General features: G+C 38.2%; 1 protein-coding gene across 1 annotated transcript in view; it reads right to left on the bottom strand.

Moving 5' to 3' along the window:
- Positions 1-26293, bottom strand: part of LOC134863331 (multiple epidermal growth factor-like domains protein 11) — a 115175-nt gene that overhangs the window by 27054 nt on the left and 61828 nt on the right. The window contains exons 7-13 of the mRNA XM_063881796.1: positions 18961-19207; positions 16363-16483; positions 15675-15811; positions 11091-11303; positions 9750-9924; positions 3212-3332; positions 682-845 (exon numbers count right to left, since the gene is read on the bottom strand). Coding sequence (XP_063737866.1) covers positions 682-845; positions 3212-3332; positions 9750-9924; positions 11091-11303; positions 15675-15811; positions 16363-16483; positions 18961-19207 — 1178 coding nt within the window. The remainder of the gene's footprint in view (positions 1-681; positions 846-3211; positions 3333-9749; positions 9925-11090; positions 11304-15674; positions 15812-16362; positions 16484-18960; positions 19208-26293) is intronic.

The following is a 26293-nucleotide window of genomic DNA, read 5'->3' as shown; positions in this document are numbered from 1 at the left end:
CGTGGCAGATTGTTGAAGATATGCAGCCTCTGTCCTCTGTGGAATCGCCGGCCTGACAAGCTTTAGAAAGCTTGTCAGCCAAATCCCTGTTAACACACCTATGACAAGGTGAGCTAACACTGCCATAGAGACTCGTTCATATACAGCAGCTTACAGGGCCGTGCAGAGGCTCCACTAACATGTTATTAATAACACACAGAGACGTCATGTTACCGGTATCAATATTATTCAGCTCACTTAAACGGAGCATATGTTTAATTTCAGCATACTGCCATAGATAGCTTTAATTAATGAGCTGCAATAAACTGCATTTTAGCATTTAAAGCCTTACTTTTGCGGTTATTTTGGTGAAAGTAACTCAAAGTAACACAAAGGTATTGTAGCTGGAGGAGACTTTGGGCAGTGGTCCGAATCTCCCGTCATCAGTACAAGATCTTGGCAAAAAATTAATGTAAGGCAGAAATACATTTTGTGACATTGCAGAAGCTTGTGGAAAAGATGCCACAGCGACTGCGTGCCGTAATCAAAGCTAAAGGCGGTCCAACGAATATTAGAGTGTGTGACCTTTTTTTTGGCCAGGCAGTGTATTATTGTTATAAATACAAGCTCAAACCCATTTTACCAAAACTTTGCTGCATCTTTTTTTACTCCAAAGACCTAGAGATTGCCACAAGCACTTACAGGACACGGTAAGTCGCAGTACTCGTCCCTCCAGCCCGGGGAGCAGGTGCATGTCCCGTTGGAGGGGTTGCAGGCCGCCCCGTTGGCACACTGACATGTCTGGTTGCAGCTCAGTCCCCAGGTACCACTGGAGCACGGGATGGAGCAGTCCACACCCTGCCAACCTAACAGAGACACAGACACCGTCCAAAGACCATCCGACAGCCATTTAAAGCACTTAGTTTGAGTCAATTGTACTTGTGAGCACCTGTGAACTCCATTATTTCCATCAGTTATTTTGAAGTACTCAACTAAGTAGTTAATGAGATCTTGGAACACAGTGACATTGGAATGATTAAGTCATACAGACTTAGAAACATAAGCTGTCAAGTTGTAGAAGTTATAAGATGGAAACCACTCTATCGGAGGGTACAATTGAACTACCTTACACTGACTTGTTAACGACTTTTTGCAAATAAAATCTATTCATACACAAATTCCTAAATGGAAGTGTAGGAAGTCAATTTGTGAACATTTGGGAAATAACTTAGTTTTTGTTTTTCGCTACCATTTAAATGTGTATAACCTGGGGGTTTCTTTACTAAACTTATCTGATTGCTTGCGTTTTTTAGACACGTTATCATTCATTTTAACAATGCGTTAACATTCTCAGATACCAGCAATTCACTAGGGGAATACATTTTTATGATTAACACTAATGGATAATTCTATGAAAATAGGTCCCAAGTGGTAGAAAAATTAAAAAAGTTATAAGCAACATTTTGGCAAAAATCCCCATTAGAAAATTAACACGTGATACCATTTCATTATTAATAACAATATAAATGTACAAATTTAAACTAAACGCAAACATTGTTCTTGCTTTCAACCGGATTTGGAAGGTATTGTTATGAATGAAATGGATTATTATAGTTAATGTTGAAATTAAGTAAGCTTGATGATGTTTTGCCGCCCTATAGCTATACTTCAATGTCTCAATTATTTTTATTTTCGTGACCCCTGGTGGCCTTGGGGTTAGGGCAAGACAATAAATTGATACGGCCCTGGTTCATATCCGGGCAGGGACATTTGTCTAATATAAACCCTCATTGCCTTCCCCTCATTTCCTGTCATTTCTCTACTGTCTGCTTTATGACACAGCGTAAAAAGGCCCTCTAAAAATATTGTGGACGTGTTGACGTTGAAGTTATGAGTCGGGTATTAATTACACATTCCTAATCTCATCTCTAATACAGTATTTATCTCATTTCAGTTATGACTGGCTTTTATCTGGAAGATGGAAACATGTGCTGAAACATAGATCCTTGGATTTATAAATAAAAATGATATGCGTATGTCCTTATTTCCCGTCCTTCTTCAGACAAAGAACTTGTCAAATATCCCTTTTCTTTACACCCCATTACATCTCATGCTTCTTTAGGAAGGACACGTAGTAAATATTAGAGTGCTAACAGCATATGAACTGTATAGATTATGGGACGTTTGCTCTACATGCAAATACAAGTACAGCTCATGTTTGACATCCTTTTTCATCAGCCTGAACTTTAAGCTCCCCCTCAGAAGCTCTGAGGGAAAAGGGTTCACAGGGTGAAGAAAGACACCCACTTGTTCCAGCCGAGGCTCTCGGGCCCGTGGCCCTGCGCTCTGCTTCAGATGTCTCTCCACTTTAATTACCCGTGTTTCCCACGAGGCCCAGTGGTGCATAAATATTTAAGGATGCTGATATTGAGATGTATTAGGGAAGTGAAGAGGAGAACAGTAATACGAATGAGGGAAAAGTTCTGGAGATTGTGAAGGTCGGTACCTTTACTTTCTTTTGACGGTCAGGTGAGTTTAGAGAAGAAAATAAAAACAAAATCCAACAACAAATATGGAATTTACTGTAGTTGATAAGGGCTGCTCTGCCCATTATTTGCTCTATGTATTATTCTAAAAATGTCAAAAGAACGGTTGTATAAAATGAATTTAAATTTAGTAATACATTGACCAAAAGTGAAATACAAAGAAGAAGTACAAAGCAAAGCAGGAAACCCTCAAAAGATGAAGAAACATAAACTTAGGTATGTTTGGTATTTTTGCTGAAAAAAATAAAGCTTAGAATATTTTTTAGGTGAGAAAACAATAGTGAAAACATCAACGTGTGAAAAGTACCTGTATTTGTCTTACAATTTGAGGTGTTTGTATTTTACTTGAGAATATCATTTCATTTGACTTTTTTTTCTTATAGGTTGGGATCAACTAAATAACAGGGAAACACTTTAAAAATACTACACTATACACTACAGTACTAATAAAACATTTTTGAACATGGTTTCCAGCATGAATTTATTTTTGACACTCCACAAATATGCAATGTGTATTTTTTAAATGTGTCACATTTAGGTTGTGGTTCAATTTAAGACTTAGAATGCACAACTTGTATTTGTAATGGGTTATTTAATTTTAATTTAAATTACTGTAATGATTCATTGTATTTGCAAAAGGAATAGTTTAGGGAAAATGACTGAATAACAGTGTAGGACCAGTGTACCTTCTCTGCAGATGCAGGATCCATCAATGTGTGAGCAGGAGATCTCATTGTGACAGGAGCAGGAGGAGGTGCAGTTTGTCCCATAGAGACCGGCAGGACAGCTGATGGAGCAGTCGTCCCCCTAGACACAACGGACACACACAGAGAAACTGATGAACATCTTCAGAATACATTCTTTAACCCCACTACTTCAGTTTTACTTTGACTACATCTCCATCCCACCCCCCCATTGGACTCCTTTGGTTACTTCCTTAACATAGCTAGAAATGTTGCGCTCTAACACATTGTTTGAGATAGGCAGAGGCGCAGGACATCTCTAAGCGGTTGACCAATCAAAAACAGAGCCGGCCAGTAGACAGCAGACTGGGCTCTGGTTTCAGACAGAGGGTGAAAAAAGGTGCTGCAGCACAGGCAGTATGAGAAAAATAAAGAACTTTTTGAACATTCAAGTATGGAGACATGTCAAAGTAGAGGAGAAAGTACAATTTTGGCCCTGAAAAAAGCACAATAGGGCCCCTTTAAATAATGCATATCACTCCAACCAGAGGCTTATTTAATTTTCAGTCATTTCAAGTCTTTCACTTAAGTTTTTTATAAATTACGTAAAATAATATATGGAGAAATGAAGGAAGGAGGTAAGCATACAACAATTATTTGTGTATTATCTTAAGCTTAATAGGTAAAACATTACTGACAGTTTTGAGATCTTGTTGTCAGTAACAACACAAGTTAATTAGAGACAACTTTTATCAAAAAATCCAGAAAAAAAGTGTGAAATATATGCCATATAGATCCTAAGAATTCCACATCGGAAACAAAAAGCAGTGACCATGGCATGTCTTTCTGCCAGCAAGCAAACAGTCTCTTGTGTCATATATCATAGATGTGATAATGATGTTGTGCTACAGATGTCAGCTAAAAAACAATACACACACACACACACACACACAGATATTTTTTTATTAGATTGTGTTTTCTTTAGCTGCAGTGTGTCAATGCTCTCTGCCACCGTCCACAACACTTCACTGTCTTTTCGTCTTGTATACTTCATGAGACGGCCTGTGACTGAGCGCACAGGTTTTGGAGTTTTAGTAACAAGTTGACAGACAGTGCTCACCGCCTTTCTCCCTCTCCTGCAGCTAAGCCCCAAGGAAACAGGTCCTGCTCAGGGTTCAGCTTTGAATTTATTATGAGCCCCAACTGCTTTGAATGTGATGGCGGAGATGCAGCAAACAAGCGCATGTATTATGGAGGAGGGACGCGATCATCACTGATGGCATTCCCTGCAGAGGAACATGATGTCTGTGCTAGTCCAATCAGCAGAGGACATGGTCTGAGACAGCTTGGCATTAGCAGGATGTTTAACCTTATTCGGCAAGCTGTGAAACAAGCTCCATGTAAACCTGGAGCTCCGGCATTGATCAGAACCTTCGACATGTAAACTGTGCTAATTAAAGCAGCCGCTCACAACCTGCTGCCTTTAAAACGCTATTCATCTAATATTCACAAAGCCAGCCAAATGTGCAAAGACAGGAGAAGAAAGAAGCCTTATTAAAAAGTTGGTGAATTAAGAACTTAAAAAAACCAACAAGGCTTTGTGAATAAATAACGTGTGTGGGCCCGAAAAAGGCGTATGCTCAGATGTAAACAGGGGAAGTGACCTCTGGAATAATAAATACGTTTAGATCGATGGATGCTGATATTTAACGTGCATTTTCATATTCAAAGAGGTTGTTTTGAGCTTTATCTTTATCTTTGTCTTTAATATACAAATACACAATACTAATACTTGATAAATGATTCACAGATTTTAATGTATGATCTCAAATCGTAGAACAGTAGGCTACAAATGTGACTTTAAATTTGGTTTAATTTCTGTGCTATCATTGTTCATGTTTTATTGTTTAATGTTTTTGTGACCTAACTCTCTTATTTGTTTTATTACTTGTTTTTAATTATGTTTTCTTTTATTCATTTTCAATGTTTTTATGTATCTTATCTTGCTCTGTAAAGCACTTTGGGCTGCATCTTGCAGGGAAGTTATATATTTTAAGTTTATTATTATTTATTATTAATCTGCAGAGAAACTAACTAAGTGGTCATACTCAATAAAATAAAAATGTCCTTGAGTATATGTTTTTATAAGTAGTTACATTCCACAGCTGCTAATATCCCTCTAACGTCCTTTAGAGAGCAAAGGTAAAAATATAGACATCCATCTATCCTGAATGTGTGGAGCAGAGGATGTGCTCTATGCAAAACTACACTGGTTAGTTATTAAAAAATAGATGTTTTTCTTACAGTTCCTTTTATGTTGACAAAGAGTCCCATACAGGGCTACGCTGATGCAAATCAATCAGTCTTTCCAAGTATCACAATCTCTGGAATTACCCTTTGAATATCAGAATCTGAGCAAATACAAAATAATTCTTATGGGTAGATTTCCACAGACAGCACACAGACACCTGTGAGTGTGTTGGGAGTTCACCGGGGGTCACTGGTTATTGAGGGCATCTTCTCTAATAACTGGATCAGAGCTCAGATGCTTTTAATATTTGATCATATCTGTGCAGCGTTACAGCCACAATCAGAGTGAATAAACAAAAGCACATTCAGGGGCTAGAGGATTCATCTAAACTTGGTAAATCAATTCATTAAGCACAATGTACATAAAAGATTTATATGATACAAATATGTATGTCAACGATATTAGATAAGCTAATTTACCCACGTATATCTTACAGTATTAAGTTATAATGCTCTGCATATATTCTACCCTTACTGCATCGTTTTCGGACATTTACATATTAAGCTACGTCGGACATCAGTCAGCGACTTCACATCCAATAATTATGGTATTTGATGTGTTTGAAGAGCGTCTATCCTTGTTTTCTATCCCAAAATATGTTTGCTTTTAACATTTTTAACCAAAATATACTCCTACAACAAGTTTTAGTTGCAAGAGAGTGATGTTTAAGGTTGTAACCTAAAAACAGTGGATTATAGTGTGGTGGTTTCAAGTCATCTGGTGGCTAACTGCTCAGCTTTACAGCACTTCTGTTTCTCCTTTAATAAATAGTACTGATGTTGATTATTTAAAACATTAAAGTTCTCTTGAGGAGTTTTCTTAGGTGTTTCTTTAGCTTTACTCGCCATGAAATGCTGTATTTTTGCATGCTTGTTAACTACACCTAAAATGTCTTTGCTGGCGCATTGGTGGATTTTTTAGGGTATTGGTGGAATGATGTGCAACCGTTGGTAGGATGATTGGTTTCCTGTGTTTTGTAATTCTTTCTTTTTTCCTGAAACCAAGACAAAAGTCTGACATGGTACGACACATCAGTAATGTTCTCTAGATTTCAAACCTTGGCTCACAGCTGCACCGGTTCAAAGATATCGATCGAAGCTGTCCAAGTGTTCACAATACGGCAAAGAGATCTGTTTAAAGTTGTCTTCCTGTCCTCACAGTGACACACGTGGCAAGTTATCAGCGCAGCATAAATTCCCTTCGAATCAATAACCCTCAGCTGGGAGCAACATCTATCTGCGTTCAGCTGCAATAAACCAAACGGACATTCAATATCAGTGGACATCCTACATTCATCTGCAGAAAATCCCTGATATTCTTAGTCCAATTTTCAAAGTCCCTGTCATCAGCCTGCTCCTACTAAAGGTGTCTCATCTCCGCTCAGTCACTGTGAGATCAGTGAGCGCAGCAGGAGGGCCGGCCACAGCGACACACACCAGGCAGAAGCCACACACCTGACACACACTCTCTAATCTCTTTAATATTAACTTTCCTGACCCAAATCTATCTAAAATTATTATTTGAACTTGCCTCCAATTAATTTAACATCAACTGATCTTACTTTTGACTCTAAATCCAAGTTTTTAACCTTATGTGTCGAGTATGTTGTGTATTCAAACTGAACTGTGGCCATCAAGCAAACAAAAACAACAACAGTGTATAATTAGAGTAAACTATTGTCCGTATGTCCATGTACAACAGAAATAGGTGATTAACACCCACACATTTCAAAACAAAATACCAATTTGGAATACTGAGTGTAGCGGCTGGAAAAGCAATGTCTTAAACTAGACATCGTATCAGAAGATGACTGGTATGATACCAAACATTAGCTTTGAATATGCCTTTGTATACTCCCTGCTGTATGAATTTGTTCCTCTCAAAACAAAAAACACCCTTTGTTTCTTCCCCTTTTCTGTGTTTGTGTTTGGTTGTGTGTAATTATACTGAAAGAAAGTACAATTATAGAAAGTATAACTTGAACTGATGATGATTGTGCAAGCTGCAAAATTAATCTCATGTCACTTTTAGGTGACAACCGCTTAGAGATGTCCTGCCCCTTAACATATCACGTACAGTGTGCTAGAGCGCCAGCTAATAGAGGTGCAATTGTGACAAAGGGAGGACGAATGTTACCGAAGCAAACAAAGGAGGTTCTTCAGGCAGGGCCATGACTCTCAACAAGGCTGGTCATAGATGTGTAGATGTGCTGCAAACTTAAGGAAAAACATATTGGCCTAAAAACAACATCCTTGGAAGAAGTTACGAATGTGTGGACACAAATGAGACACTCGCCCAAAGTTACTTCAAAAGTTGGTCTCGCAATGAAAGCTAAAGAAGTCCTCACACAAACACACATGCCGAACATTGTTACAGAGATCTAGATAAAGTGACCCTCTCACCTGCACTCTTATTACTGCTTACACACACAACACTGCCCTGACATCCACGCCTTGTCCTATAGGTTGACCTACATGATGGGGTTGCACCTGCAGCAGCTTTTCTCCGTTACAAACCGTATACTGTAACTCTAGGACTAAACCTGCAGAGTCAACAGCCGCTGATAAGTTAACCTCAGCATGTTCCAGAGCATGTTCTGCACCTGCTGCTGCAAAGCATGTGAAGATTATCTTCACATGTTGGCTGGAATGAGCCTCAACTGAATCAGGTGCCACTTTTTTTCAAAGGTTATAAAACTTCAGGACCACACGCAGTCACTTTGCTTCAATCCTGAGACCCTGCATTCATTTTTTGTCCTCTTTTGCATTTTTATTTGTTTCCTTATGTACTGTGTAAGGCATCATCATCATTGGTATGTTAAAAGTAATATCTGTTCTTTATAAAGTTGTTGATTTTGTTTTTACAAGTCTTGAAGGCATTATGATTCAATGAGTGAATGTTATTTTTTAACCGTTCAAAATACACATTTTATCCCATGTGCTTTATGAGACATAATTTAGCTTGTTTCACATCATTTTAAACCTTTTTATACTGTGACATGTCTCCATGCTTTAATGTTCAAAAAGCTCTTTATTTTTCTCATGCTCCCTGTGCTGCAGCACCTCTTTTCATCCTTTGTCTGAAACCAGAGCCCAGTCTGCTCTTATTGCTAGCGATCTGTCAACAGCTTAGATATTCCAAAAGAGCCGAGAGTGTTACAGTGATGTCACTATGTAATTAAAGTAAACAGAGGAGTCCAATGGAGGCATTGAGGCGGAGAAACTGCCAGGAAAGGAATAACAAAAAAAAGCACAATTACAAAGAATACACTGCCCGGCCAAAAAAAAGGACACAAGCTTGTTGGGGGCAGTGCTATGATCTGGGGTTGCTGCAGTTGGTCTGGTCTAGGTTCAGCAACGTTGCCCAAAGAATGAGGTCAGCTGACTACCTGAATATACTGAATGACCAGGTTATTCCATCAATGGATTTTTTCTTCCCTGATGGCACGGGCATGTTCCAAGATGACAATGCCAGGATCCATCGGGCTCAAATTGTGAAAGAGTGGTTCAGGGAGCATGAGACATCATTTTCACACATGGATTGGCCCCCATAGAGTCCAGACCTGAACCCGATTGAGAATCTTTGGGATGTGCTGGAGGAGACTTTGGGCAGTGGTCCGAATCTCCCGTCATCAACACAAGATCTTGGCAAAAAATTAATGCAAGACAGAAATAAATGTTGTGACATTGCAGAAGCTTGTGGAAATGATGCCACAGCGACTGCGTGCCGCAATCAAAGCTAAAGGCGGTCCAACGAATATTAGTGTGTGACCTTTTTTTTGGCCAGGCAGTGTATATATAATATTATTGAGAAAAACACCTTAAATTATTACTTGTTAAAACATTCTTACTTAAATCATCTGTTATAGATATGCAAATGTAGACTTTTTTTCTGGTTTGAGGTGGATTTCTATTTTTAACTGTTCATTTAGAAATGTAATGCAGTGTACAGGTAGGATGGAGAAACATCAGTATATTTACTGTAAAAGTTTTAAACTATTTTACATTTCCTTTCTTGCCGTTTGTTCGTATGTGCCTGGTCTTGCTATATCTACATCTGGTGCAATGTAGACCGTGCATTAACAGAGAGTGATCAGAAGCAATCTCATGAAACACCTGCATCTGGATGTTGATTCAGAGTGTAGATGCAGATTAGAATGACTTAGCAAATTGGAAAGCTTTCACCATGAGATATAAATCAGCAGGGTCATGTTTGTGTTTCAGCACTTACTATATATCCCGGGGCGCACATACAAGCCCCAGCCACGCCATCACAGTCCGCTCCATTGGCACAGGCGCACAGCTCTCGGCAGCCCTCTCCGTAGTAACCTGACGGACAGGTCTCGTTACAGTAAAGTCCCGCCCATCCCGCTGCACAGGTGCACTCCCCCGACAGAGGGTGGCAGCTGAGAGAGAAAGAGGTTACAAGTTTGTCGTTTACAGAGTGAAGAGCATATTTTAAATGCATGCATCTTTATATTTAGGATCAAAATGCAGTAAGAATAAGAAGCCAGGGAATGAAATAAACCACAAATTTGAGTTGCATTGCAAGTCTTTGAAAAAGAAAAATGTCGTTAACAATTATTGTAATAATTTTCCAGATCTGCAAACAATAATATGAAAAACGTGTTATTATTATGATTTGTGTTATTGTTAATTATTTTGAGGTCTCCCAATGTAACATCAGAAAATCAATTCAGAAAATCTCTGTCTTAGCATTTGTAAGCCGTTTAAATGTTATATTCATTCATTTAAATTCACATCTAAATGAATAAATCCAATGCCTTTTAGACTTTTCAAGGATTTGCAGGATCCCCGAATATGCTACCTGAATATGTGTCTCTCCTCATAAAATAACCAGAGTTCTTGTATCTTGTAACCAAATGGAACTGGTGATTTAAAATCTCTCTGTCTCTCTGACGCTGCGAGCCGAGCTGCTGCTGGTGTTCACTCTGCTTATTTCCCTAATAATTAACATGTAAGATCCAGATGACCAATCACTAAATCCTTAATGTTGTTAACACATGATGTAACTTAAAACACAAAATCTATTTATGTGGCTTTAGATTGTGTTGTAGAACTAGATATAGAGTACATTACATACATACATTATGACAGCTTCAGGCTTACAGCCACAACACTGACACTTCGAAGTAAAATGGAATCCCTTCTATGTTGATTAAAATGACAGATTCCTCTAGGGAAATTATTTGGAACATTTTGGGATAATTCCAATACACAACTCAATCACAATATATAACATAGGTCTAGTAGTTTTAAGACATTTAAATTAAGTTAACTATTTGGCCTTTAACTCAGTCTAATATAACATAATGCAGACCTTTTCATAAGTGTGATATTTTCATGATGTACAGATCTCAAATGTATTTATTTTTTAAACTATGACTAAGCTGAGAAAGAACACAAACTGCTTGACATTGAAGACATTTATAATTTCAGCACTGGCACTTTAACCAGCTTTAATTCAAACATAACCTTCCTATATTCATTCTTTGTTGTACATTATAAAAGCACGGCAGCTTTCCTGCTTCCTTGACCAGCAGTTCAGTACCTGAGAGTGTTTGCAGTTTTGCAGGGGCAGTATTTGTCACAGATGAGTCCATAGAGGCCCGGGGGACAGAAGCGGTCCTGGCAGCTGGGGCCCTTGAAGCCCTCGTTGCACAGGCAGGCCCCGTTAATGTGGTAGCACTTGGCTCCGTTCTGGCAGTCACACTTGTGGGCACACTGCGGCCCGTAAGTGCCGACTGGGCACTCGTCCTGGCATCTGTGGGGGTTTAAGTATAATAAAGAAGTGGTGAGGACAGGTTCCAGGCATATGAGGATCGTGGTGGTTTAAATGCGAGTGTTTCTAGGCAAACATGCCAAATGAGAATGACTAGCAGAAAATAAAGGGATAAGATATGTTAAGTCGATAAGTCCTTTTTAATAGATTTTTTAATGCTAAATGACTTATTTGCCACAAACGTATGAGCATATCTTCGTTAAACTAATATTTTAAGCGGTGCTTTGAATGATCCCTTTGAGGAGAAACTCAGTTTTACAATAATGAAGTTGTTGCTTTGTCCATTAAAACGTTCTTTAGTCAAGGACAGCCATGGTGTTTTGATCTACTCAACTCTTTGTAATAAAAAGTGCATATTAAGTTTGAATGCAGTACTTAAGAGTTGTGCTTCTGGTACTATGTTTGATAGCAGAACATGATGTGATGTGATGAGGTGATGTACTGGACTTGTCAGTTAGCATGCTAATTTCGGAAGATATCTCCGAGACTCTTATTTAAAATAACTTCAACACTGCACCTCTTCTGTTGATATTTCATTTCGTTTTTAAAATTCTCTCAATTGCCTACATGATGTACCTTTTCAAGACATTACCAATAAATAGAAGGATTGATCCTCCTCCTGCTGCTACCTGACAGTAAAACCTGAGAGGTATCATCCCACAGTGGCAGAGAGCTCTTCTTATTCCTCACAGATGACGTGCTCTACCGTCACGTACCCTCACACCATCATAAGGTCAACAGGCTACAACATTATGCTGAGACCCCGAGTGGTCCTTATAATGAGCCCTACTGCACACGCAGAACTGTATTGAACAGAAGATGTTGAAGTTGAAGCCGCACCTCTCGGCTTCATTCTCGACACGTCCGCGAGTTGAAACCATTAAGAAATAGACAAATCACTCAATTAAACTGGCTCAGTGAGGGGTTCTGTATCATGTCACGTTTAAATCATGCCGACTTCCTCAGGACTCTTATCTCGGCTAATTCCATTAGAACGTGGACGGGGCGGAGGAGAACTCAATCTAGGAATTATTCCGTGTAGGCTAATTCACCTGTCTGGGGCCTAAATGAATGGAGGTAATTTGGCTCAATTGAGACTAAAGATGGAGAGTGAGAGAAAGAGAGATAGAGAGAGTGGGAGGAGGCAGCGCTGACCAGAGGAGAGGTTGGGTTGCAGAAAGTCTATTTCAACTAATAGACCGAGATGATGGAAGAAATAAAAAGGAAAACAATTTCAAATGGCTCTTGGTTAAAATCTCCTACTCTGGGTGATGCGAGGGTGGATAGGAAAGCGATCATGAGCATTAGTATGTGGAGGGGAGAATGGAAGAACATTAACAAATAACGCTGCCGGTAAAGTAATACTCTGTACGACAAATGCACTGTAGCTACAGTTCAAATGTCCTAATCTTTTTCCAATTAGGAGACATGCACAGTGAGGTGTAGACCAGCTGTGTTTAGTAGCATGACTCTTTAGTGATATACAGAGAGATGTCTTAGCTTAACCAGGACTGATTTATGAATGAGCATGGGATAGTTCATCCTTAAGACCATTGTTTTTCTCGGCAGTTTGCCTTTATTTGGCTACATTACAGGAGAGCCGGATAAAAAACATGAGAGAGCTAATTAGACTAAAATGCAACAAGGAATTCAACATGGTACTTTACATTGTAATGCCCTTTAGACTCCTAGCTCAGGGGGACACCCAGAGTCAGGGCTATAGATGGACATTTTCGAAATACTAAGGTAAAGTGTCATAGTTCACTGAATGAGTCTCCAAAATATACTGTTGGTCCATGTCAGTGGTGAAAAAAAAATACAGATCCTTTACTTAAAGGGCCCTTATTATGGTCCTTTTAATATTTGTATATTTTGTACTCTACTGTAAGATGTTTACATGCTTTAATGTTCATATTGAACTAATACCACACTGTTATAATACTACAAAATGTTCTGAAAAATTTACATTTTGTGTTTTACTATTATATATATGATGTGTTTGGGTTATTTTACTGCTACATTCATGTGTACACTGAAAAACTGAAACGTTGACTTTAATTAAATGTATTACGTCAACAAATGTCACATAACTGTATTAGGTTAGTTGAAAGCAATGACATTTGTTGACATAATACATTTAATTAAAGTCAACGTTTCAGTTTTTTCAGTGTATGTAGCCTTTTACCGCTGTAGATATTAAGGGTTGTGCTACATGTCTTTCTTTTTATATTGGGTACTTAAAGCAATGCATCATGTTTAAAGCCTCACCAATCATTTGTAGCTTTGAACTGTCCTGCTTACCTCTATCGAAAAAATAAAAAATCTTTAATGAGCTTAAAAAACATCCCTCTTTCCAGCTGGTCCAAGAGGCTTTTTAAATACTTTATTTAGCTTAAGAAGTAAGAGAATTAAGCTCAATCCATTACACATGTATTAATGAAGGAGCTGAAGAACTACATTGGATAGGATCTTCTCGACTGGGAGAAGATATGGTCTTTGACTGTCATCACTTCTAATAACGCTGACTATCAACAGATTCATTTAAACTATCTCCTTAGGACTTTCCTTCTGTGAATAGAAGAAAAATGCACCTTGTCAGATAATTATATGCAAACAGTTTACATTGGGAATGCAAGGATATGGGGCTTTTCTGGGGTTAAGTTTTTGCTACTCTGCATTATATTTGCTACTCTGCTGCAACTTATTGATTCTCGTTATGTTCCTGCAAACAGAGCCAACACAACAGTTGGCCTCTTAATGTCACTGTAAAAGTTGGATTAAAAACTGTGTGTTTAACTAATAGGAGGCAAGTCTAAACAAAACACACAGAAACCAAACTTTTCTAAATAGCTTTTATAAGCATGGCTGAATTTGGAAAATTTGTGAGTGAATCTGTGTCGACATTTTTATGCTAGTGAACTTTATATGACCTGAAAATAATGATCAATAAAAATGTGCAAAATGAACCTAAAGACTGAAAAGTGAGAGTATTTCATATTTGCAGCAAGTCAGTGTTTAACTATTATTTGTTTTTGAATCATAACTACTGATGCATTAAAGTGTTACTCTGGTTAAATTATATAAAACACACTAAATATACTGTGTGGAATTGGAGTTGGTTTTTCACTGCGTATTTAACCTACTTATCTCTGATTGTAACAGAATATCCCGATGGGTATATTTTGAAAGGGATTTGAGCTAAATGAAGAGGATTTCATTTGATTGCAAACGCCTTTCGAGAACTGCAATGATACAGAGATGAAGAGGACTGGCGCCCAACCGTACCTCTCTCACTGGCGTCATCAAGGATCAAAGTTTGAGCCTTTAGCTTGTACTAAATTGGTGTTTCCATGACATACACTTGGGCCACCATTCAATATGTTCAACAATAATGAATGGTGGCCTGCAAAACCGTCAATTATTTGCACACAAAACAAGCTATCAAGCACACCGTCATCTTTAGCAACTTTCAATTTGCTTACCGATTAGAACATTATTATCAATTTCAAAACAAGTAGGAAAAAGGCAGCTTTCTGTAATGTCATCTAACCTGCAAGTGCTACCATGGGACGTGACATGGTGGAGTTTTAACAATATAACCAAGAGCAGCCTATTTAAAATACCATAATCCTTAAATTACCGCTAGCTAACGCTAATATGACCCTGAAGATACATTTTATCGGATTTTATGGATTATCGTGTCGTTTCTTTTGAATTATTCTGACAGAATAATCGGTCAACTGTTTGGATGCATGGTCGAATTGTATTGTAATGTAAACAAAGTGTAAACATCCATACACACACACCTTCTACTATGACATAATTCGGGAGAGTGCCTCTGTGCGCCCGTTGGAATTCCCACAAGTCCCACAAGCTAAATTTACTGTACATGGCTGCAAGATGGTCTGTGGCTTTGGAATAAAGTAAAAGGAGTCGGTCACTTTATTTATATGTAACACCAAATTCTGACACCAAAATGATTCCACACTGTGTAAACAACATGTAAGTTACTGCATTTTATGTAAATACCAGCTATTACTAAAATTAGTAACCCATGCAGTATTTAAAGAAGCAGTCAGGTCTGCTGGAAACAAGTGCTGTCAAACTTTATATTTTATACTCTACATAAATATTTAACACTAACAAATTTACATTAACACCAACCATAGCGCCTTATTGATTTTATTACTTCCCCCCTCTGTACTTACTGTTTATTATATATCCTGCTGTGTGCCCACATTTATCTTTCCCCCGCTGAATTCTATTAATATTTTCAGCTGCAACAAGCTAATTTCCAAAGAGGGGTCCAATAAAGTTTTCATATGATTGTATTAATCCACTTTCACACTGTACCTCTCTCCGATGTAGCCTGCAGTGCACTGACACTGACCGCTGATGTGGTCACACAAGCCTCCGTTGCGACACGTGCACTCCTGAGAGCAGTTGATGCCGAACGATCCGAACGAACACGGCTGTGCACACACCGGACCCTGAGGAGGAACAGGAGATGAGAATACAAAACCTTAAGAGGTATGACTGTGTGAAAACAAACTCATGTAATTATTGCTTTCTCATTAAATTAATGGAGTTTCAGTAAATATACCAAAATGAGATGTTATCCTTTTTTTTTTGTCCGAACAAAATAAGCCAAATTCAAATTTTGTCAGTGTTAAAATGCGTTCTAATATTATTAGCTGTCCAAGAACTTCATCTTAATGGTCTTAACCAGTCTGAAATAGACATATACTGATTTTTTTCTTAAGAAAATGGAATATATAAGAAAATGTTTAATCTGACCAAGTTTTAATTATTATTGGCACATCATTTACTCACTGGAAATTCAAAATGAATGCTATCCTGAACTGCGTTCTTTAACTTGGCAGTTGTGTTATCTTTATATTCCACTGATTGCTCTTGATCTTTTCTTTCAAATAACTGAAGGACAAGCCTTATTATTGCCATTAATGCCCAAAATACAAACATGGTAACGTCATATTTGGGCTTAATAAAATCCCCATTAGTTGAACACCGATAAACGTACCACCCATCCCGCGGGACAGGAGCAGTCTCCGGTGACGTGATGGCACGCTCCTCCATTCTGGCAGGGACAGCGCTGTTCACACAGGGAGCCGTGTTTACCTGGGGGGCAAGGCTCCTCACAGCTGGAGGGAAAATACAGAAGAACGTCAAATGTAAAAAGATATAACATGTAGAGATTTCAAATAAAAAATGTAGACATAAAAATCCCTCTCAATCATCCCTCATGACCCACAAGGAGTGGTAGCATTGTTGGATGTTGTTTGTATACACACAGCATTCAGAGAGTGAGGTTGTACAATGAGCGAGAAGAAACAAGTCAATCACAAGAATAAAAACAAATCTGATAGTTTCATGATGGGAATGCAGCCAAAACACCTGTTTAATCCTGCTGTGAGTGTGTGTGCATGGCTCAGGCTCGCTCAGTCAAACTGACACACCGGTAACAGCGCACATCTGTCACTCTGCACACATCAGAGGTGAGAGAAAGGCAGGGGAAACACTGAAGCGCATAAAACTACCAGCGATGGAACAACTGGTTCTTCGTGGCTATGCATACACGCTAAAGGGTAAAGAGTCCTGGTATCAGGAGCCAAGGTGTGTGACTGGGTGATGGCATTAGACGCAAATGGACTTCATACAGCTATTTAGCCTAGATTTACACACCTATATGGGGCCCCGAGCTCTTTATTTTGCTCATTTTCAGGTTCATATTTGTATGTTGTGATAGGTTGACTTAGAGTTAGGTTAAAAATGATGATTGATATGGATTCTTTTTGATTTATGAAAATGCTGCATGTTACACATTTAATGTCAAAGACAGGAGAGAGAACAGTAAGTCTGACCAGACAAGGTAAGATAATAATCAGAGATTAACAATAAACCAGGTTGTATTGTAAATTCATAATGCAAACACATAAAACAATACATTACTGCATTTACTTGATTGTCACTTTAATAAGCCAACTATTGAGATTTATTTGAACCTCCATTGCTTCTTTATTTATTGTGTTCTAAAAACGCAAAAGCATTTGTCGAAACTTCAAATGCTTTCCTGTTTTTACTTTTAATCATTTCAACTTTTTTTCTGAAACAAAATAAAGTGTTTTTGCCCAATTACTGTGTGAGGGGTGTGGGTTTGATGTAAGAATCACAACAATTTGAGTAACAAAAACTGAGAAAGTGGCTCTTTATTAGCCATGATGAAGCAGTTATTGTAGCATGCACTACAACCTCTACAAATTCTGCAAGGCCATTAACTTGAATTTTTCCCTGAATAACCTCCAAATAACTGTTGAGGATGTTGTTGTACATCAAATACAATATTATGCTGACAAGCTGAACAAGCTCGTGAGGAAGGCTAGCTCTGTTGTTGGAGTTAAACTGGACAACCTGGAGGAGGTGGATGAGGGGAGGATGAGGAGGAAACTGGACAGTATCCTGGATAACCCCTAGCACCATAAAGGTACATCTTATCTTATTATTGAGCTTTGCAGCCTTATAAGGTGGTAATACAACAATGATAGTCATTCTCCCTCTAACACACTTAAAAATGATGGTCTATTTGTATAAAATGTATTGTAGAAGTGTGAGATTTACACAGGTTCTCTTTTTCTAAAGCGGCTGTGTCTTCATACTTAGTAAATCAATTAAAGTGATGGGGAACGCCTTGCAGTAAATTGAGTTTACTTGTGAGGCACAGGTTATAACCCTGTCCATTAATAAAATAACACAGTTAGACCAAGGAAAATTCTCCTTTATTCAAGGGCCAATTGTACAGAAATGCACATGTGTCTATTTGAAGAAGTTTTCGTTTCTTCAAGGCTAAGAATGCGCTGCCTAAGGTAGGTGAAACTTTTTCAGTTCAGGAAAACACATATTCCCTATTTCTATTTTTTAAAGCCTGCATCTTAAAACTACACAATTCATATGAAGAAGAGCTACTTTTAGAAAAGGGAAATGTTATTAACAGTCAAACAGTCTAATAGTGAATTACTTATGAGGAAGACTTCACTCTGGAATGGGGAACAATGGGGAGTTAGACATTTCTATATTTGGACTTAATTGGACACTTTTGAACACTTGTAGTTTTGGTGACATGCGAGTAGAGTTTTGGTGACATGCGAGTAGAGTTTTGGTGACATGCGAGTAGACCATATTTTATAATTGCAAAAAGATGCAGATAACTAGAAATAAAAATAGAAAACTGAAACGTTCTGCTGAAGAAAGATGACATCATACTTAAGTTTATTACATGAATATCTAAATAAATAAAAATACTTTTCATTACATTTTGTTTGGCTGACGCTTTTATTCAAAGTGACTTCGTTCATATAATAAAACCCACTAATTTAGAATTTATGTTACGTATTTCATGACCTCAATCATAAGTTACCATTGGCAGAACATTTCGATTAGGTCTATCTTAATAATGCATCACACAAATTAAGTCATACATCAAGCAGTCACATATTTATGACTTTTCACCTCATTTCAAAGTTCTTCAGTACTTTATTAATTTGATTGTGCAAATCACTGCATCTGGAATAATGAAAAAGCCCTTGAAAACATGGAGAATTCAGAGGGAAACACGACTACTCACAAGGCTCCGGTGTATCCGGGCGCACAGAGGCACTCTCCCGTCTGATGGTGGCAGGTGGCGCCGTTCAGGCACTGGCACTCCTGCAGGCAGTCCTTGCCGTAGAGGGTGTGGTCACAGGTCTCCTCGCAGCGCCATCCCTGGAAGCCGTCGGTGCAGACGCAGGCTCCGGTGATCGGGTTACATTTGGCCCCGTTGCGGCACTGACAGCGGTTACTGCAGTGGGGCCCCCAGAAGTTACTTTCACAGCCTAGACAGAGAGGATAACGTGTGATTTAAACCTGTACCAGTCAAAAGGGTCAATCTATGAATGAAGTAATCCACTTGAGAGTGTTGATGTGAGGTGGAGAGGTCAGGTGAGATAAGAGGGAGAGAAAAGAGAGTACAGTGTTTATCAAACTTTAAAGCATCACACTTAATAAATCTCTCCAAGATAATTTGGGATTACAAATGTTCCAAACTGAAAGTGAGGCATAGACTCATTAATCAAGTGAGTCACTCCTACTTAAGAAACATATCAAAGTTGATGTCAAGTGATCACGAATAGCCAATCAGAGACAATCTGTTCTTGCTCAGGAAGATTATTAACTTAATGAATCAACCCGAAAGTCTAAGTAGCAGGTATGATAAGAGCTGGTCCAGATCTTTAAATGTTTTTACGTGTATGCTTTCAGAACAAAAAAGGTTTAAAAGCAGGGATGTTTTGTCACAAAAAAAAATGGGAGTGGTTCAAAATGTCTTGTGTGACTACCATATACTGCATTGCTAAAGTGGAGCCCTCATTCGTTTCTGGATTTGAATCCTTGAATTTGGCATTTGGTCTGTCCGTGTCCTGGTTTTTGGAGCCAGAGGTGACCATATTTGGAACAGACGGTGGAGTTTTAGTAACTGGAAGGCCAGGTTCAATAGGACAGCTAATGCTAAGCTACCAGCTACTGTAAGTCTGGTGCTTCAGTTCTCCCTTTCTGCTCTCCTTTGGAATGTCATTAGTAAACTCTCTACAGAACATTGATGTTTTCCCAGCTGGTCTAAGATCTGATCAAATCCAGAGATACCTTACTGCAGGCAAGGTAAATCAACTGTATGTGTACAGTAACTTAAAATGTATAACTTCATATACACAGAAGCACAAAAATAGAGTCTAACGAGTCTCAGACGTCAGATGCTCTGGAGGAAAGTAATCTATAGTCTTGGCGCAGCTGCAGCAGAAATCCTATCACTGATGTTGGTTGCTGGTGGAAAAAAAGGTGTGTTTCTCTTTTAATCGTTTAAGTTTTGCTTCATTAAAACCATAGCAGCACCGATGATGTGTATTCTACAAATCTTAATAAGATCATTTCCAATTTTCATGAACATTGCTGGCTTCTTCAAATCTGCTCTATACTATACATTTTAAACATGACTTGTTGCAGAATTATCCAAACTAGTTATTTCACCACTTTTCACCAAGAGAACCAAAGTTGTAAACCAACAAAGTGCATCATCTTTAGACCAGTAGGAGTCCTTAGCTGTGTTCCCATTTGCTTATTTTAGGCACATTTTGAATACAAACAAACAGAAACAAAAAGTATTGAGAAATCTTACTCCATTGTGCTAAGGATTTCCACGCTCTTGAGTCATTTTCTTTTGTGAGGTTGCCAATGGGACATTTGTTTTTCAGGTTTGCAACCTCTAGTTCTAACTTTATTTTGTTGCATATTACAGCCATTCGTAAAGTGAAGCCCACCTAGCATAGACTAGTTTATATGCTCCAAAGTAGTTGATGGAAGCGTGCCCAATACGCATATCTTTGTGCTCAACATCTGATTGGAATAATAATAATAACTAACAGTGTCCAACTTCATATCTTGACTTTAAACATGTCAATTTGTCAGTTCTTGATGCAGTAGAGACTTCATGTCTGGCACTTTGATTGAACATATTTGCAGAATGTTATTTAGTGTATATATACAAATTGCATTTCTGTAAAATAACTGTTTGACCATTTCTAGAACCATCAATCACACATTTATAGCAACATTTAGCAGTGATTGGTTAAACTGTGCAGAGTTGCTGTTGAGTTCTCTGGAGACAGACTGCCTGAAAATATATTTCCTTTTGCCCAGATTTAAACTATTATGATGTCTCCATGCCTGCAGGTTTTTTTACCCCATCTTGAGTGTGACAGTTTAGCTTTTAACAATTTTGCCTTGTGACGTCGTCGTACAAACAACTTAATTTGAAGACCTCAAATATTGCTATATCCTGAAATCTACACGTTCTGTTGCCGGAAGGAAGTGGTTACAAGAAAATCCTTTCTTTTCCTCCGTCCTTTTATCTACACTGATGAGTAAATTCAACAGATGCTCAGGATCTGTATTCAGAAAATACATCACAGGTCTTTAAATGGACAAATCGCCGGTATAAATCAGAACCTGAAGACATGCGGTGAAAACAAGTACAAAAGACGAGACGTTTTTATTGTGTATTACATCATCTTAAGATAACATAAATCAAAGCGCTATTATCTTTTGTTATATGTGCTCACGGGGTGAACTGCACTCCCCAGAAGGGTAGTGAAGTACTCAGAGGCTGATGGCCAAGAGCTCTGACTGAATGGCCTTGAAAAACACTGAAAATGGCGACCAAAGCTGTCAAGAAACGTGGGTGGTACTCTAATAGATATTTTAGTGTTAAATGTTTCATCACTATCGTGCTGGACGATACTCACCCTCACCCCTTCTCAATCTTTCTCTAATTCACACTCTCTAACCCCTTCCTCTCCTCCTCCTGCCGCTCTCTCAAAGAGGGGACTTCTTTTATTCTTTATTTCTCCTAACTAGTGAGCCAGCATCGTCAAATCCTTTATCCTCTCAGCCTCAATTATTCAGCAGCAAAGAGTCCAAATCAAGTGACTAATGACTTTGATCAAGAGTAGCTCGCTGGCACTAAGCAGAACTTTCTGCACTAAATTAAGAGCTGCATGATATACTTTGGCAAGGGTTTACACTTTAAGGAATATTTCTAGGTTTGTATTTGGTGTAGTCACTCTTTGCCAATAATAAAACGTTTGCTTGCTCTTTGGTTATGGGTCTGTCTCTCTCCCATTTCTTAAAGACAAACAGACTTATAATGCAGTCTTAACCTGTTTGCATCATGTTGATGGCCATCATTTGAATACTGGTTACTTTAGTACACATTTTGGGAAATTCCAAGTTAAGCTGCATTCATAAGATACTTAGTAAAATGGCCCTGAGTTGCCGTTGTGATTCTATGGAGAGAGCTACCCACAGTGTCGCTCACTGCTTGAAATGATCACGGAGCACTTCTGTTGAAGTTTAAATTATTTCAACCTAGTTTACTGCTGACATAGAAGCCAGGGAGGTAACCATAGAAACAAAACTTAATTGGCTGTCTGCATAACATGTGAACGCAAAATAAAATATTTATACCACTCTCATATTTTAGGAGTTTGTATTAAATCAAATTAGTTAAATCATAGATGAGTTAGCCTTGCAGAGCAGAAGGACTAGCTGCAGAGCTCCACACCTCATTTATTAAAACATTGCTTTTTTTATTATTCATATTTTACAAAAAAGTACAAGTTGTGTTTATCGGGATTTAAATGGGTAGGACTTAGAGAACCCACCGTAAGTCCTCCACCTTTTTGGATGTAGCCTATTGTTCATTTTCAGTGTGAAACCTCTACAATTTCAGAATCTTAAGAGGAAGCTGGGCAGGTTCCATGTGCTATATAGACAAACATATTGGGACATTGTGGTATATTGGGGTTGTTTTTCTGGGGTTGGGTAAGGCCCCTTAGTTCCAGTGAAGAGGATTCTTAATGCTTCATCTTACCAAGTCATTCTGGACTATTCTACGCTTCCAACTTTGTGGAAACATTTTGCAGAAGGCCCTTTTCTGTTCCAGCATGACTGTGCGCCAGTGCACAAAGCAAGGTCCATGAAGTCATGGCTGGATGAGTTTGGTGTCAAAGAACTGGACTGGCCCGAAAGAGACCTGACCTCAGACCCACTGAACATCTTTGGGATGAACTACAATGGAGATTGCGAGCCAGGCCCTCTCGTCTAACATCAATGTCTGACCTCACAAATGCTCTTCTGGATGAATGGCATTTGGGTGTAATGTGTAGGTGTCCCAATACTTTTGTCTACCTAGTGTAGGTTCCATAATAACTACTTTTGAAAGCTAAAGTCAAACACAATTTCAGGTTGAACATCAATATAAAGGGTTATATCACTGCATGTAAAAGGAAGCCTATAATTATTGTACAAAACTAAAATCAAGAGTATTGCAATGTGCCAGCAGGGGTGGGCAACTTATTATAGACATAGGGGATGTTTTTTGTTTTGTTTTTTTAATAGCAGAAACTCTATACAAACTCACATATAAAAGTACAGGCTTCACAACTGAACAGCTGTTAGCGCAGCAATTAGTAGTGCCAAAAACAAAATCCTTTTATGCCTTTACTCTTCGCACTTACAGAACATACTGAAATATTGATGTATAAAACTTCCTTTTTAATTCAGGGGAGATCCAAACACAGACCACCCTCCTACGCAGATGGAAAAAAAACTCTATTGTTATGTGGTTCCTTTAATTTTCCTTCCGTAAAATATAAAACCTCACTTTCATTCTGAAATTACTGACCAACATTTAACTTGAGAGGCTTTTTGGGTAGCCTCCACTGGAGGAACAGGAAGGGGGGAAAACTCTCTTTTTTTTAAAGAATGAAAAAAACTACTTTAGTACTTCAAAATAAGTCAAGACAAAAACCAGACTTTTGCTTCATGACTCGTTTCCACTAGTCCATTAGTCCATCGATTGATGTGGCATCCTGCTTCAGCGAACATCTGTCAACCATATAACACCACTCACATTACAGATTACGTTGAGTCAGGATGGACTGTGTTTTCAATTGACATTCCTTTCCATTCATCATTGCTGTAAGAGCTATAAGGATTTTTCTTTTTAAATACAGTACTTTATTTCATGTCTTTGTTAAATGGACGGATATTATAATATTCCACTTTACATTGGGTCTCAATTAACTCAAACAGCAAAATGTTTTTCTTTTATAATGATTTAAATTCCTGTCTTTTCCACTAATCCAACAATTCACTTCATGGCCTGAAAACATAATAGGAGACAGATAAAAGAAGTCAGACAGGCCTACTTTATGCCTAATTTTATTTTCTCGTAAGAAGTTTGGTAACTTTAAAGTTTCATCGACAACAAGTATGTCTGATACAACTCCTGATCTGCTTTTGCACATGTCTTACAGGTAATGCCTATCCTAATTTAACCATATGTGTACAGCTCTGTTATCACATCTATCTTCCCTATTAAGGCTTTTTTTAAGGCATGAATAAAATGTGCCTAGATTGAACAAAGACTCAAAGGTTTAGTAAAGATAACACACTCACCTAAACTTCTGGAGCCACTTTAGTGATGTTCAATACAGGGATTCATCACAACCATGTGTAATGATCTTCACTATGATTCGCTCCCGAAGTCTTCGTCATGCACATTGTCACATTAAACGTACTCACAGTGCAGTAGTCAGCTTTTTTGTTGTAAAAGCACAGACTTTGAGAGTTTGCGAGTTACGTACAAGTGTAGTAAGTAGTCAAAAGGATTTCATTTTAGGACAGGAGTCCATCACTTGTATCTGGAAAATCACTGATAATGATCAGACTAACGCTTCACAATATGAATTCATGACTGTTGCACATAATTGAATTAGGTGCAACCCATTTGTTTGGTTTAACATATAAACAAGGAACTGCTATACTCCTAAGTCACATTGGCAGGTCTTTATACATTCAGCATAATGGGGTTGTAATACATTCAGTGCAAACTACATTTTACCAGCCGTATCCTGTAGAGAAATTCAATTTTCAAGCAAATTCAAAGGACATGATATGATTATGCGCTTATACAAAACTTTCATAGAGTTCTTACAGTTGTGTTGTATTGCATGGTGTTGTAAAGGCCTGTGAAGTGCCTTAAGGTAATGTGTGCACACATGCTGTGCATGGCTGATTGATGTCGTCATTAAATCCACTGCTGGACCTACTTTAAATGCTGTTCTCTTGTCTCTCCAGCCATTCGTAAGAATACAAAAATCCTTAAGGGTTTCACTGTACCACTTTTTTATTACACAGGCAGAAGTTATGCAAATATAATAATCATTCATTAGTCATTATCAGGTGGGACTGAGGTGGTTGAGCTGTTTTGCGTTCACAAAAGTGCCATGTGGCAAAAATTTGTCAATGTGCATTTCTAGGGCTGTGATCATTTGAGTGTACAGAAATATGTTTCCATGAACTTTTATTAAGCCTGTGAATTCTAATCAGTGTGGTTATTAGCAGAGGTAGAACATTTCCTCTACTAATACTACGAGTGCTACTTCACTACATTTATTTGAGTTAATTCACAGATAATGATCTAATAATAATTTTAAAAAACTAACAAATACACTTATTGATATATAATTCTATGTTAACATATCCAGCAGAAGCAAACAATGTAATTTAAGGGGCCCTATAATGGGGTCTTCCCTTTCCTGTCGTGTGTTGTATAGGTTTTGGTGTGAATGGTCTGCAAAGGATACAATCACAGTTTCTCTCCCACAATCCCCCCCCGGCTTGAAACGCCTCCATTGGACTTCTTTGTTTAATTTAGTAACATAATGACATCACTAAATAATACTTGCCCTAACACATTGTACGTGATAGGCTAAGAATCGGGAAATCTCCAAGCGGCCTGAACAAGCTAGCTAACCAATCAAAGCAGACTGGACTCTGGTTTCAGACAGAGGGTGTGAGTGTGAGAAAAAAAGAGGGTTTTTTTTATGAACGCATGTCTCACTAGAGGTACTTATTAATACAAATATGAAACCTGAAAGTGAGCATAATAGGGCCCCTTTAAAATCAAAACAGTAGGCCCAATACATTGCTAAAAAACTCTCTCAGTATAAGGTGAGAGAAACTACTGAGTTGGTGATTTTCTTTTTGAATTGCTGCTTTTTCTTCAATAAATGTGTCCTTCTTCCACAACTAACCCTGAGCATCAGCATTTGGAAATGTACAATTATACGAACATGCATACCAGAGCAGCCAGTACTTTGTTGCACAAATACAATATATGAATACTGAGCTACAGCGGAGCAGGGGGCAGGAGGGTAAATAAGACTTTTTCTCACTATTTCCACTCGCATACAAACTTTTTTTGTTACAAAACTTCTCTCACAAACACAAAGCCGAGATCTAATCTGCTGTTCCCTACAAAACCTCTCCAGCATTAAATTGATATCAAAAACATCCTCTTCCAC

The sequence above is a fragment of the Eleginops maclovinus genome, chromosome 4, assembly GCF_036324505.1.
Source record: "Eleginops maclovinus isolate JMC-PN-2008 ecotype Puerto Natales chromosome 4, JC_Emac_rtc_rv5, whole genome shotgun sequence".
Classification (NCBI taxonomy): Eukaryota; Metazoa; Chordata; class Actinopteri; order Perciformes; family Eleginopidae; genus Eleginops; species Eleginops maclovinus.
The sequence above is the reverse complement of the archived record's forward strand: the minus strand, read 5'-3'. Positions and strand labels throughout refer to the sequence as shown.